General features: G+C 45.6%; 1 protein-coding gene across 2 annotated transcripts in view; it reads left to right on the top strand.

Moving 5' to 3' along the window:
- The window catches only part of RBPMS2 (RNA binding protein, mRNA processing factor 2), a 41,309-nt gene extending 38,307 nt beyond the window's left edge, over positions 1 to 3,002 (top strand). For both annotated transcript variants that reach the window (XM_040226727.1, XM_040226729.1), the window contains exon 8: positions 71 to 3,002. In XM_040226727.1, the coding sequence (XP_040082661.1) occupies positions 71 to 77 (7 nt within the window). In that variant the 3' untranslated portion in view covers positions 78 to 3,002. The remainder of the gene's footprint in view (positions 1 to 70) is intronic.
- Positions 3,003 to 14,237: the final 11,235 nt, after the last annotated feature.

Here is a 14,237-nt window from a genome sequence, read left to right as displayed (position 1 = left end):
CACTGTGCCACCAGGGAAGTCCCAACCAGCTTTATTTTTGTTTAATATTTAGTTATTTATTTGGCACCAGGTCTTAGTTGCAGCATGCAGAATCTTTAGTTGCAGCATGTGGGATCTACTTCTGTGACCAGGGGTCAAACCCAGGCCCACTGCCTTGAGAGGGTGGAATCCTAGCCAATGGACCACCAGGAAAGTCCCCCAAACCAGCCTTATTGTGGAGTATATAATTTAAATTTTTGTTTAGAGTGTGCACAAGTTAAATTATTGAAAGATTACCGCCTTGAAGGATGGACTAGAGCGGGCTTTGAGGAAGAGGGGTGGGGGAGGAGAAAGGCATTGTGCGTATGAAGAAGAGAGAAGTGATACACCAGCAGAAAGAGGGTGTGCTCAGGAGACTGAGTGGAAGAGAGTAATCTGAGATGAACTGGGAAGGTAAATTGAGGTCATAGCTGAGGTATTTAGCTGAGGCATTTTGGTTTCTTATTAATTTTAATTACACTCAAGTCTTGTAAGGTTTTAATCTCCTTGTACAAGAGTGAAACTTTACAGATAAACTTGGTTCCATCTCCTCCATTTCTGGTCCCCTTCCTACCTCTGCAGAGGTGACCTTGGTTTTCAGTGTGAGGCTGGCTCTCTCAGATGTGTTTCCGTGGATGTGTGCACCCGTGTTGCAGGTCTCTTCCTGATACAGCTCCTAGGCTAAGGGGTTTCAGTTTTATCACGGGATCAGGAGGAATGGCCATCTTGGGAGGACGTGGCAACAATGTTAGTCACACCTGCGGGCTTTTCAGAAATGGAGGTTTTGGTGCGACATCTCCCAATATTTTCTCGAAATCTTTTTAAGTGCTGTGTTTACCAAACAAGGCATGTGTCTGCAGGCTGGACTTGGCCTGTGGACTGCTAGTCTGTGCTTTAAGGAGTCTTGCCTGAAGGCAGAGCACTGGCCTGTCACATAATCTCTTGGCAAGCCACTTGGCACTAAGATCTAAGTGGTTGTGAAGGATTCTGGGCTTCTTACAGAGATGCTGTGGGAATGGTTGACTTCACTCTCCATGTCCAGTTCCCACTCCCTTTCCAACATCCACCTAGTAACAGCTCTACTAGGATGCTGGGAGCTTAGTAGAAGGTTCCAGAAGCATCCTTATAAACCCAGGAAGTCAGCCAATGTGGACTCAGGAGACGCCAAGACTCCCCCAGGGAGTTGGACCTCAGCATCCAGGGTTCTTCTCTCAGGCGCCGAGGCAGACTCCTACACCTCTCTCTGGACACAGCCCAGTGGGAATGTAGACTGGCGACTTTCTCAAAGGGCTTTGTCCTGTGACTGCAGCCAAGCAAGGCAGTCAGACAAAAATGAAAACACACACACACACACACACACACACTGTCCCCAACACTTCCAAGACCTTTTCCCACAAAGCTCCAGGGCAGCCGGAAGGGCAGCTGGTCGTGGGAATGGACCAGAGGTCCCCTCCCCCAGAGGACACTCCATCCTGCTCCATTCACTCCCCACCATACAACCCCCGTGGCCCCCTCTGCTTGCTTACTACTTCCAGGGAGGAAGTAGCTGAACAATGCGGAGGATCAGAGAATGGGCACCGGGCCCGGGACCCAGGACCGGTCCTTGGCGGGCCTGGGCTCCCACCCTGGCTGCCCTTCTCCACCTCACACGCCCCCCTCAGCTGGTTTCCCTGAAGGCTGGCCTTCCACAGACCTCTCCCCACCTTCTCCCCATCCCCGTGGAACTCCAGATGGCCGACGACTCTCTCCCGCCTTCCTCTCTCCTACTGCGTGGTGGCTGCTGGTGTCCATGCTCCCACTGGGGTATAATTCCTAGTGTGAGGGGCTGAAGCCGAGCTTGGAGAGAGACTGTGGCCCGTGGGGGTGGGTGGGAAGAAAAGGTCGTTTGAAGGAGTATGTTTGTTTCTTTATTTGGCGGCAGTGGGTCTTAGTTGTGGCATGCAGGATCTTCATTCTGGCACATGGCACGCGGGCTTAGTTCCTTTATCAGGGACCAAACCTGTGTCCTCTGCATTGCAAGGCAGATTCTTAACCACTGGGTCACCAGGAAACTTACTGAAAAGATTTTTTTTTTTTTTTCCTAAATTTTTTCTCCAGAGGCAAAAGCAAGCCCTGTGAATGGAGACTGTGCTGGAAGAGTGTGTGCTGGGGGCTCATCTTCCTCTCTGGATAGAGCCATCTCTGTGGGGCGGGAGAGGTGGAAGTGTTCACACGCCTGGGGGTGGCTAGTGATTCCCAATTCCAGGGGCTGGGCAGTTGGTGGGAACCATGACTTTTATTTTTCCTGTGGGTCTAAAATAATGTTCTCCCTGGGCCCGGAACCCCACACCCTGGGCAGCCCTGCCCCTTGCTGGCTGGCTCTCGTCCGAGAGCTTTCAACTGCCTCGCCTTCCGCCAGGCATTTCCTGGCCTGGGAGCCAAGGGGCAGGGTTCCTCACAAATCTCTGGCTGCTTCTGAAAGCCAGCCTGCCCTCTCTTCCCTGGGTCCTGACTCTTGGAGTGGATAGAAGCACTTACTGAATAGGTGACAATAGGCTGATCTCCCAACACACCCCGTGTGGTTCCAGAACGTGCTGAGATGAGCCCTGAGTCCCAGCGGCTTTCCCTCGACCTCTGGTTGCACCTTGTACGTGATCTCTTGCCCCTTTGTTGCTCACCCAGCTACACGTGGTCACTTGGAAACCGAAAAGTCTGGAGTGCAGGCAAAAGCCTTCAAGAGCCTGCTCCCTTGTGTGTTAGGTGAGAAACGGAGCCACAAAGAGCAATGTCGGTTTATAACCTTCTGCGACTTTCAAAGGTGATTCTGGCATAACCCTGGGAGGGAATGGGGACATGGGGGAGGCTTCCTAGTTGGCTCAGTGGTAAAAGAATCCAACTGCCAGTGCAGAGAGATGCTGGTTGGATCCCTGGGTCAGGAAGACCCCCTGGAGGAGGGCATGGCAACCCACTCCAGTATTCTTGCCTGGAGGATCCCATGGTCAGAGCAGCCTTGCAGGCTATAGTCCATGGGGTCACAAAGAGTCGGACATGACTGAGTGACTGAACGTGCATGCATGCATTGGGAGGGAACAGGAGAAAAATGTGCCTCTTGGTATCCTGATCTTCTTCCTTGGGCCTTTCCAAACCTTTCTTTTTTTATTGCATTTTTCAGTGCCCCAGTCTCTATTTCCACCTTGAAAAAGTGGCACGTGAATTGTCTTTGTTCTTAATAAAGAAGCTGATGTGAATTCTTCTACACTCCTGCATTCACAAGCTGGGAAACCCACTTCTACACTAATTATGCCATCTGCATTTGCTTCCTAATTGTTTCATACGTATAAACCATGTCTCCAACAAGACTGTAAGCTTTTGTGCTTCACAAAAGGTTCATGGAATTCTACCATGATAAAAGAAAATTCACTGACTGCTTATGGCACAAGCTCTTTGCTTCTCACCCTTATAGAGTTTTCAGTTGGACGGGCACAAGACACTTTGCATAAGGAGACAACTGACTAAATGATTACTGATGTGATAGTTGCTGTGAAGGAAATGCCCAGGGTACAGAAAAGCTCCCCAGGGCTCACTGAGGAGGTGGCATCTTAGGAGCGGTATTTTGGATGGGGAGTCAGCCTGGTAGAGATCTGGGGGAAGTGTGGGCCAGACCAACGGAGTAGTAGGAATTAATGGCTCAGCCAAGGAGCAGTGTGCCATGTTTAAGACCTTGAAAAAGAGCCAGAGGCACTCCAGGAAGGAGAGGACTTGGGGTGCAGTTGGAGGGTGGGAGGGCTCAGATCCTGCATGGTCTCGTGTGCAGGTGAATGAGGAATTTGGATTTTGATGCTGAAGCTGAAGCTCCAATATTTTGGCCACCTGATGCAAAGAACCAACTCTTTGGAAAAGACTTTGATGCTGGGAAAGATTGAAGGCAGGTGGAGAAGGGGGCGATAGAGAATGAGATGGTTGGATGGCATCATCAACGCAATGGATGTTGAGTTTGAGCAAACTCCGGGAGACAGTGAAGGACAGGGAAGGCTGGTGTGCTGCAGTCCATGGGATCACAAAGAGTCAGACATAACTTAGTGACTGAACAACCACAACAAGTGAGATAGGAAGCCACTGGAGGGTTTAGAGTACCAGAATAACACAATCTATATTCTTAATACTTAAAGTATTACTCTGGCTGATTTGAGGGGAATGGATTGGAAGATGACAAGAAAGGAGATAGACCATTAGGAGGCTGCAGTAATCTGAGCAAAAGATGGCAGTGGATTGGATCAGGGTGGGAGAAATGGAGGATACACATACTCCTTTTGGAGACAGAAATGACAGGACTTGTTATGATGAGTTGGATGACAAGAGTTGGGGAAATGAGGGAAAGAGAGGAATTGTAACAGCATCTTGGTACCTGCCTGAGCAATCAGAATGTTAGTGGGTCATTTAAGGAGATGGAAAAGATGGACCAGGTTTGAGGTGGCAGGTGGAATTAAGGATTTGGGTTTGTCAGGTTAAAGCCATTTAATAGACATGTCAGGCTAGCCTTGACAGATGTCATGTCATATGACCTATATGTCTGTAACTTAAAAGAGGATTCTAGGCTAGAGACATGGACTTGAGAACCACTAGACTAGGAGGATACTGAAATCCATGGCAGTGAAAGAGATTACCTAGGGACATAAGGAAGAGGGTCCAGGACTGGATCTTGGGGAGATTAAACCTTTAAAGGGCAGGTAGAGTTGGTGAAACTGAAAAGGACATTTAGAAGAATCGGCCAGAGAGCCACTTGGGAGAATGTCATGGAAGAAAGGAGAAGAGGGAAGGAGTGGTCAACTCTTAAGCATTCCTGAAGTCAGGACTTCCCCGATGGTCCAGTGATTAAGAACCTGCGTGCAAAAGGACACAGGTTCGATCCCTCATCCAGGAAGATCCCACATGCTGCAGAACAACTAAGCCTGTGCACCACAACTCCAGAGCCTGTGCTCTGGAGCCCACATGCAGCAGCTACTGAAGCCTGAACACTCTAAAGCCCATGCTCCACAAGAGAAGCCATCACAATGACCCATGTACCGCAGCTAGAGAGTAGCCCTTGCTCGCCACAACTAGAGAAAGCCCACACACAGCAACAAAGACCCAGTGCAGCCAAAAATAACAAATTTTAAAAAAAGAAGAGAAAAGCATTCCTGAAGTCAATAGGACAGAAAGCCAACTCTGGATGTGGCCACTTAGAGATTAGAGGGGCCCTACACAGGAGCAGTCTTTGGACTGTGAGGAAAGCTGAGCGCTGAAGAATTGATACGTTTGAACTGTGGTGTTGGAGAAGACTCTTGAGAGTCCCTTGGACTGCAAGGAGATCCAACCAGTCCATTCTGAAGGAGATCAGCCCTGGGATTTCTTTGGAAGGAATGATGCTGAAGCTGAAACTCCAGTACTTTGGCCACCTCATGCGAAGAGTTGACTCACTGGAAAAGACTTTGATGCTGGGAGGGATTGGGGGCAGGAGGAGAAAGGGACGACAGAGGATGAGATGGCTGGATGGCATCACTGACTCGATGAATGTGAATCTGAGAGAACTCTGGGAGTTGGTGACGGACAGGGAGGCCTGGCGTGCTGCGATTCATGGGGTCGCAAAGAGTCGGACACGACTGAGAGACTGAACTGAACTGAGGGTGGATATCAGTGGTGGGGTTTGAGATTTGTTGTTGTTGCTATTATTACTATTTGTTTTTTAATTTATTTTTGTATTTTTCTCAACTAAAAACAATTTTTTTTGGCCACACCATATGGCTATCTTAGTTCCCCAACCAGTGATCGAACCTGGGCCCCAGCAGTGAAAGCTTGGAGACCTAAACCCTGGATCGCCAGAGAAGTCCCCCTCACTTTGTTTTGTTTTTTAAATTAAAAAATTTTTATTATAGAAACTGTCAAACTTTCACGTTGAAAGCATGATTCAGCAATTATCAACTCATAGTTTCTGGTTTCATCCATATCCTCTTCTCTCTTTTCTTCTTTTAAGCTAATTTCAGGCATTTCATTTCATCCATAAATAGTTCAGTGAGCTTCACAAAAATACATGGTTCTTTTTTTTTAAAAAAAATACAATTATCAGACATAAAAGATCTAATTTTTAGAAATTGAGACATAATTGACACATGGCTCAGATGGTAAAGAATCCGCCTGCAGTGCAGGAGACCTGGGTTCAATCTCTGGGTCAAGAAGATCCCCTGGAGAAGGGAGTGGCTACCCACTCCAGTACTCTTGCCTGGAGACTCCCATGGACAGAGGAGCCTGGCGGGCTACAGTCCAGGGGTCTCAGAGAGTTGGACACGATTGAGTGACTAACACTTCAATTTCACTTCACGTATTAGTTTCAGCGCGACGTAATGATCTGATGCACGCATATACTGGGAAATGATTACTAGACTACGTTAACATCCACCACCACACATGGCTTTTATTTTATTTTCTTGTGATGAGAACTCTTTCTTAGCAATTTTCACATATATGTACCACAGTATTGTTAATTATGGTCACTCTTACTGTTGAAACCTAAAAGTTTCTAATTGTGTTTTATTTGGAAACCTTCCTAAGGACAATAGCCTTGGAGCCAATCTTTGAGGCAGCTCTGAGAAACTGTTCCCGAAGGGGTAAGAGAGGAGCCAGGGTATATAGGAGTTTTGCTGGAAAACAAAACCAAACCATATAGTTGATTGTCAAAAGATTACTGCTAATCACAAAAGAAATCATGTATCTCAAATTCAGTATTTTAGTGCTTTTTCTATCTATGAGAAGATGCAAGAGTCTAGGCTCATTGAAATCATTTCCTAGATATACATCTCAACTGTCTAGGGCCAGTATCCTGTTTTTCTTACTCCTGAATTCCCTTCAGGGTGCACTGTTCGGGTTTATGTGTGTATGCATTTTAAACAGTTGGATTATTTGAATCACCATATAAAAAGGGTCATTGATTACTATGTTTGATGGATAGATCTCTTAAGTCAATTTTAATCTACAGATTTCTCCTTTTATTTTCTGATGAAAAAGTAGAGTTCTGTCCTTTAGAAATTTCCAACATTTGGGATTTTGCTGATTGCATTTAACAGTCCCATGATGCCATTCGACAAGTTCCTTTATCTCCTTTTACAGAACTGTAAACTGCAGTTAGATATAATCCAGTACTCTTGCCGGGAGAATCCCAGGCTCCTGGACAGAGGAGCCTGGTGGGGTATAGTCCATGGGGTAGCAAAGAGTGGGATGTGACTAAGCAACTCAGCACATAGTTAGATATAAAGGCTTGCTCTGATTCAGGTTCAAGTTCTTTTTTTTTTTTTTTTCAAAAATACTTCATAGGTGGTGATGCATCCTTTCATCAGGAGGCATATCACCTTCATTCATATGCTTCCTTTGACAAATTAAGAGCTAGAGCTATTGGTGATCATGATCGCATTCCTCCTCCTTGTTTCGCTCAGTCATTTCCAACGCTTTGCGACCCCATGGACTGCAGCCCACCCGGAGTCTCTGTCCATGGGATTCTCCAGGAAAGAATACTGGAGTGGTTTGCCATTTTCTTCTCCACATGATCTCATTAAGGGTTTATAAAATGGTGATACTCTATTATTCCTTCTTCATTTTATCACCTAATTGTTTGTCTTGAAGCATGTTTATAAAGAAAATCAGGTTGAATGCTTGTTTCTTACCAGTTTTCAGAATAATCTCCCATCAATCATTTTGTTAACCTGAAATACAGTTCTGATAAGAAAGGCAAGTTAAATGCTTGATTTTATTCTCTCCCTTTACTTACCAGTTTTCAGAAAATGAGTTAGTTCCTTTGAATTCTCTAAAGGTGGTCAGTGATGGGTTTTCTTCCTTTAATTTCTTTCTCTCTTTCCTTTTGAGCATCAATGAGCATTCATGAATTTTATCATTATAAATTAGTTTTTATCAGATCTTCTCTGGAGAGATTTTTATACGGAGAGAAGTGGGACTGAATTTACATTTATGGAACATCTTCTAGACCCTGGGCTAGGTGTTTCCACATACACTATATTTTTAATCTATCGGCTGTGCCACCTGGCATGTGGGATCTAAGTACCCCAACTAGGGATTAAACCCATGTCCCCAGCATTGCAAGTGCAGAGTCTTAACCAGTGGACCACCAGAGAAGTCCCCACACACACTGTTTTATTTAATCCCATGGCAGTCTTGGAGGGGAAGTGCCATGGCTCCTCTTTTTCACTGAGGAGGAGACAGGCCCTCAGTAACCACCTGCCTTGTTCAAAATCATATGGCCAGGCAGTGGCCAAGCTCAGATTTGTTGGAGACACATGGCACATAGCTTTCTTTCTTTTATTTTTTAAGTTTTATTCAAGTATAATTGACTTACAATGTTGTGTTAATTTCTTCAGCAAAGTGTTTTTCATATTCTTTTCTATTGTGATTTATCACAGTATATCGAATATAGTTCCCCGTGCTATACAATAGGACCTTGTTGTTCATCCATCCTATATGTAATAGCTTGCATCTGCTAATCCCCAACTCCTAGTCATTCCCTCTCCCTTGGCACCATGAGTCTGTTCTCTACGTTTGTGAGTCTGTTTCTGTTTTGCAGATATGTTTATTTGTGTTGTATTTTAAATTCCACATATAAGTGATATCAACCACATAGCCTTGTTGAATGAGATCCTACAGACACTAAGGTCCACTGATTACCCTTCTAGCCTCCTTTTTGCCTCTTCTATTTTCTCCTTACTTACCTGTTTTTTTTCCTTTGAGTTTGTCACTCTCATACTTGCAAGAGCAATTCCTAGGGACTAGAATACTCTGCCCTGTAACCTAATTCATAACTTTTGTTGTTGTTGTTAAATATATTTTTTGTTATATTTATATATATGTAATTACCTTGTCACATGTATTTATATATGTATATAACCTTATCACAAGAATGTAAACTTATCACATTTTATATGTATATATGGAGAAGGCAATGGCAACCCACTCCAGTGTTCTTGCCTGGAGAATCCCAGGGACGAGGGAGCCTGGTGGGCTGCCGTCTATGGGGTCGCACAAAGTCGGACACGACTGAAGCGACTTAGCAGCATCAGCAGCATATATATATATATATAAACTTTTATTTGAACATTTGATGGAGATAATTGTAGAGTCATATGGAGTTGTAAGAAATATTATGCCCTTATACACTTTGTCCAATTTGTCCCAGTGGCAACATACTGCAAAACCTACCACATAATCAGGATATCAACATTCATGCAATCTACCTGTCTCATTCAGGTTATCCCAGTTTTTCCTGTCCTCATTTGCATGTGCCTGTGTGTTTGATTCTATACAGTTTGAGCCCCTGAGCTGGTTCACGTTTCCACCACCACTGTCAGATGCTGAACAGTTCCATCACCACTGGGACCCAACAGTGTTGCCCTTGTGTAATTACACCCACTTCCTCCCGCCTTCCTCTACCCAGCCCAAACCCCTGGCAACCACTAATCTGTTTTCTATTTCTAACATTTTTGTCATTTCAAAAGGTTATATAAATGGAATAATATCATATGTGACCTTTTTGAAATTGGCCTAATTCCTGGGAGAGTCATCCAAGTTGTTTCATGTACCAATCAATAGTTCAGTCCTTTTTATTGCTGAATTATATTCCACAGTTTGGATGTACCAGTTCGTTTAACCATTCACCTGCTGAAGGACATCCGAGCTGATCTGGTTTTGGCTATTATGAATAAAGCTGCTAGGAACATACAAGCTTTTATGTGAACATAAGTTTTCATTTCTCTGGGATAAATGCCCAGGAGTGCAATTTCTGGGTCAGCTGACAGTTGCATGGCTAGTTTCCTAAGAAACTGCCAAACTGTTTTCTAGAATGGCTGTGTTGTTATTTTTTTAAGGATCAGAGAGTGTGTTTGTGTGCAGAAAGGTGAAATTAGATTGTTTGAGCCAGGTCTTTGAAAACGGGAGAGAGGATGGTTACCGTAGCTCCTGTGGAGGGACTGGCTGGTCTTTTGTAAGGGAGGGGACACTAGAAGAGGATACAGTGGGTGGAGAAGCAGATAGCTTTGCAGGTTGTATTAGGAATGAGAGGGAGTTCTTTGCTTCTATTTCCTCAGTAACATAAGAGGTTAAGGAGATGTGTATACACACACATTTTTTTGGTTTGTTTTGGGTTTTTTTCCCCCAAAACTTTAAATTTTTATTTTTGCATTGAGGTATAACTGATTAACAATGTTATGATAGTTTCAGGTCAACAGTGAAGGGACTCTGCCATACAAATACATGTATCCTTTCTCCCCCAAACCCCTCTCCCATCCAGGTTGGCACGTAACATTGAGCGAGTTCCATGTGCTATACTGTAGGTCCCTGTTGGTTATCCATTTTAAATACAGCAATGTGTATGTGACCCTCTTTTTTTTTTTTTTTCTGGCCGCACTGCACACCATGTGGGATCCTAATTCTCTGACCAGGGATTGAACACAGGTCCCCTGCATTTTAATCGTGGAGTCTTGACCACTGAACCCCCAGGGAAGTCCCTTATGTATATATTTATACATATCCAATCATCCTATTGTGCACCAAAGTCTAATACAAGGTTATATGTCCATTATAGCTCAATAAAACTGGGGGGAAAAAAGAGGTTAGGCCATCAGCTAAAATGAGAGGTGAAGAGGTTTTGTAGAGGGAGAGTAGGTACACAATTCATCTTAGAGAATGGAAAAATTGGAAAAATGTAGTAGGAAGTCCCAGGCACTGTTGAGAGCTCGTTTGAGGTTTGGATTTGCGAAGTGAATATAGTCTACCTGGTAGTGTGATTTTGCTCCAGCAAAAGCACTGGAAAAGCAAATGGTGGGTTGATCCAGAGTAAGGGTTTTGCTGCTGCTGCTGCTAAGTCGCTTCAGTCGTGTCTGACTCTGTGTGACCTCATAGATGGCAGCCCACCAGACTCTTCTGTCCCTGGGATTCTCCAGGCAAGAATACTGGTGTGGGTTGCCATTTCCTTCTCCGAGCACCAAAAGAGGAGACAGGGTGAGAGAGGGTTTACAGTGAGGGATGATGGAAATTGAGCTAGAGAATGAGAAATGTGGCAACTGGGGCTCATGAATGGTGAGAAATAAGTAAGGCCAAGGGATTAGAGCTCATGAATTGTTGAGGAAGGCTTAATTAAGGAAAAGGTTGTGGTCGGAGAGTCTATATTATTGGAAGTGGTGTGGTTCTGGGTGAAAAAGTTGAGGGTGTGAGTTCAGGGGTGGGCAGCTGCTGTGGATGATGGGAAATAGCGCTGGAGATGAGGAGGTCAAGGAAATGAGAGGAAGATGTTGGAGAGGCCATTCACAGTGATGCTGAGCTGTCCAAATATAACAAAATTGAGGGCAGAGAGTCAGTGAGCCAAGAACTAAATGAGGGGCATCGACCGGGAAGTTGATTGATGACATCAACCAAGATCATTATGTCCAGAGAGTGAGGCTTCCAAGGAACTGGGGTTTAGTAGGAGGGACAAGAAGTGCTGTAGGAAGCAGGGGTTTAGAATGGCACTGGGGGTGAAAGAGAAATAGGCTTACCCTCTTCCTGACCCTGAGGTACGCAAGACTGAGAAGAAAATAGCATTCCCCTGAGAGGGCTGCTAAAGAAGAAGGACAGAGCCAGGTTTCAGGTAAGGCGAAGAGGTGAAGGTAGCATCTCGTAAGGCAGGGGCTGGGAAATGTGATCTGGGGCAGAGAGAGGGGAGCGGGTGTGAGGATGGGGTGATGATAGATGAATGAGATGGGGCTGGAACCTGTGATGATGGCTGCTGTAAATAGGGTTAGGGGAGGGATGGGATACAGGGCTCTCTGGAACTTTGCGTGTTGGAAAATCTGCAGTGATCAGTGCTGTAACAGTGTGCCACAAGTGGCTGTGAAGCGCTTGAAATGTGGCTCCTGGGATTGAGGAACTGAATTTTTAGCTGTTTCATTTTAATTAAGTTTAGATAGCCATGTGTGGCTAGTGGCTGACATATCTGACTATAGTACAGATTAGAGGAAGGTGGCTCCCTGTTTTTTATGAGTTTTTTACTTGCTGTTCAGGCAGACATCAAGGTGGTCACTCCTTCAAGCGGCAAGTTGTGACAGATCCCTTCTCATTCCTCCACAACGTGAAGACAAAGCACAGGATAGGCAACTCTGGGTCCAAATTCTAACTCCACTACTTAATAGCTTTGAATTAGAGCAGATAAATTAACTTGCCTGGATAGTTGTCAAAATCTCATTTCATGTGTAAAATGGGAATGGGCAGCTGTTATAAAAATTAGTGGTTTAGTAGTATGATACTTGATAAATGGTGGCTATTATTGACATAGTGAGTTACTATCTGCTGATTGTAGTAAAATAGTCCTTTAGGTCAAGGGGTTACTTATCCAGTGATGGGTTGGCAGAAGTAAACTACCCCAGCTCCTTTAGGGAGCAGGAGGATTGCCCAGGTCTCTGGGACTATGGAGATCTTTCCTGTAGCTCAGATGGTAAAGAATCTGCCTGCAACGCAGGAGACCTGGGTTCGATCCCTGGATCAGGAAGATCCTCTGGAGAAGGGACTGGCAATCCACTCCAGTATTCTTGCCTGGAGAATCCCACGGATAGAGGAGCCTGACGGGCTACAGTTCGTGAGGTTGCAAAGAATCGGACATGACTAGGCGACTAACCCACCCACCCACCTGGGACTATGAGATGGGTAGGTCAGGGCTGGATTTAATTGTTCAGTTCTGTGGTGCAGTAAGAACATACCTGGCTTGAACATAGAAAAGCAGGTAGGCATAATCATGGGGACGGGGTAGAGGATCTAAAGTGAGCCGAGAATGGGACCCTGAGGGACTAGTTGTGCTTAATATCTAGTGATAATCTGGGCAGTTCTGGTTTACCACTTCAGTTTTTGCTATAAAAGCCTTAGTTCTGCAGCTCCTGCCCCTCTTCCATCCCTGAATTCCCATCATCTAAAAACCGTAAGCGTGTTTTTGTGAAGAAGAGTTATAGTGCCCTAAATGGCTCTAAGGTGGAGCATTTGTGACTTGAGGCTACTGTCAACTGGGGGTCATAGTAACCTTTGATCTGGAGTGATTGTGATCACCCTTTCTCTGAAGACATCTCTAATTCCCTAGTAACTTTCTCCATGGCCTCCCTCAGATTGAGCACTTACCTCATATTATGATGGCCTGCCTGTGTCCCTCTGATCAGATTGTGACATCCAAGGCAGGAACTTTGCCTAGTTGATCATTGAGTATTCCTGGACTCCAGCACATGCCAGGAACATAGAGTAAGTAGCTGCCCAGTAATTTATCAGTTGAATAAATGAATGAATGGGATTTGAGGTGACAGCTGCCCATTGTGAGCCGAGATAATGTGACAGCTCTTGTTTGTAGTCTGGGTTGACAGAGTCAGAGTCAGAAGCTCTGATGACTACTGAAGTGTCTGTGATTGTGGCCCGCAGTCACTGTGATCTGAGGGTTCCGTGCACCGGTGACTGTAACCTGTTGGCACTGATCTGGGATAAGGTTCAGCAGGGCCAGTGACTGTTAACTAGTAACCTTGCATGATTGCGATGCGAAGCTCCTCTGAAAAAGTCAGCGTTGGTTCCTTCCACTACTGCTGTCAGGCGACAGCGATCCTGACCCACAGCCATTAAACTTCAGATGACTTCAGTCAATGTTAAGCTTTGACCGTTGCCCTTGAGACCCATCTGTAAGGTGCGGAGATTGACCTCAGGTGATAGCTGAGGTTGCTGATCTGCGTATGAGCTGAGGTAACGGATTCGTGGGCTTGGGCTTAGTCTCAAATGGCACTAATACATGTGTGGTACTCCTAGATTCCGATTTTGGTTAATAAAATATCCTCCTAAAAAAAAAAAAAAAAAAATCCTCCTGGGGCCTACAAATGACACAGCCCAGCACAGCCCCATGCAAACAAAGGCTAGAGACCAGGACCAAGGCTCAGGAAACGCCGCTTGAAACTCAACATTTCGTTCCGGGCGCTAGACCACCACCAAGGCCACGACTCCGCCTGGGCCAGCATCAACCCCGCAAGCTGCTTTCGGTCTGGACGCCCCCGCTCGGCCCCCTCCGCTACCGGGTCCCGCCCCTACCGGCCCCTGGTGCGCCTGCGCGGAGGCGGGGCGGTGCTTTGCCCTTTGTTGTGGGCCCCAGTTTCCCAGGACACCGCGCGGCGCTGGGGTGGGGCTATGCAGATGAGGCACTCGGGGGCGGGGCGGTT

Source organism: Oryx dammah, unplaced genomic scaffold (assembly GCF_014754425.2).
Source record: "Oryx dammah isolate SB20612 unplaced genomic scaffold, SCBI_Odam_1.1 HiC_scaffold_26, whole genome shotgun sequence".
Taxonomy (NCBI): domain Eukaryota; kingdom Metazoa; phylum Chordata; class Mammalia; order Artiodactyla; family Bovidae; genus Oryx; species Oryx dammah.
The sequence above is the reverse complement of the archived record's forward strand: the minus strand, read 5'-3'. Positions and strand labels throughout refer to the sequence as shown.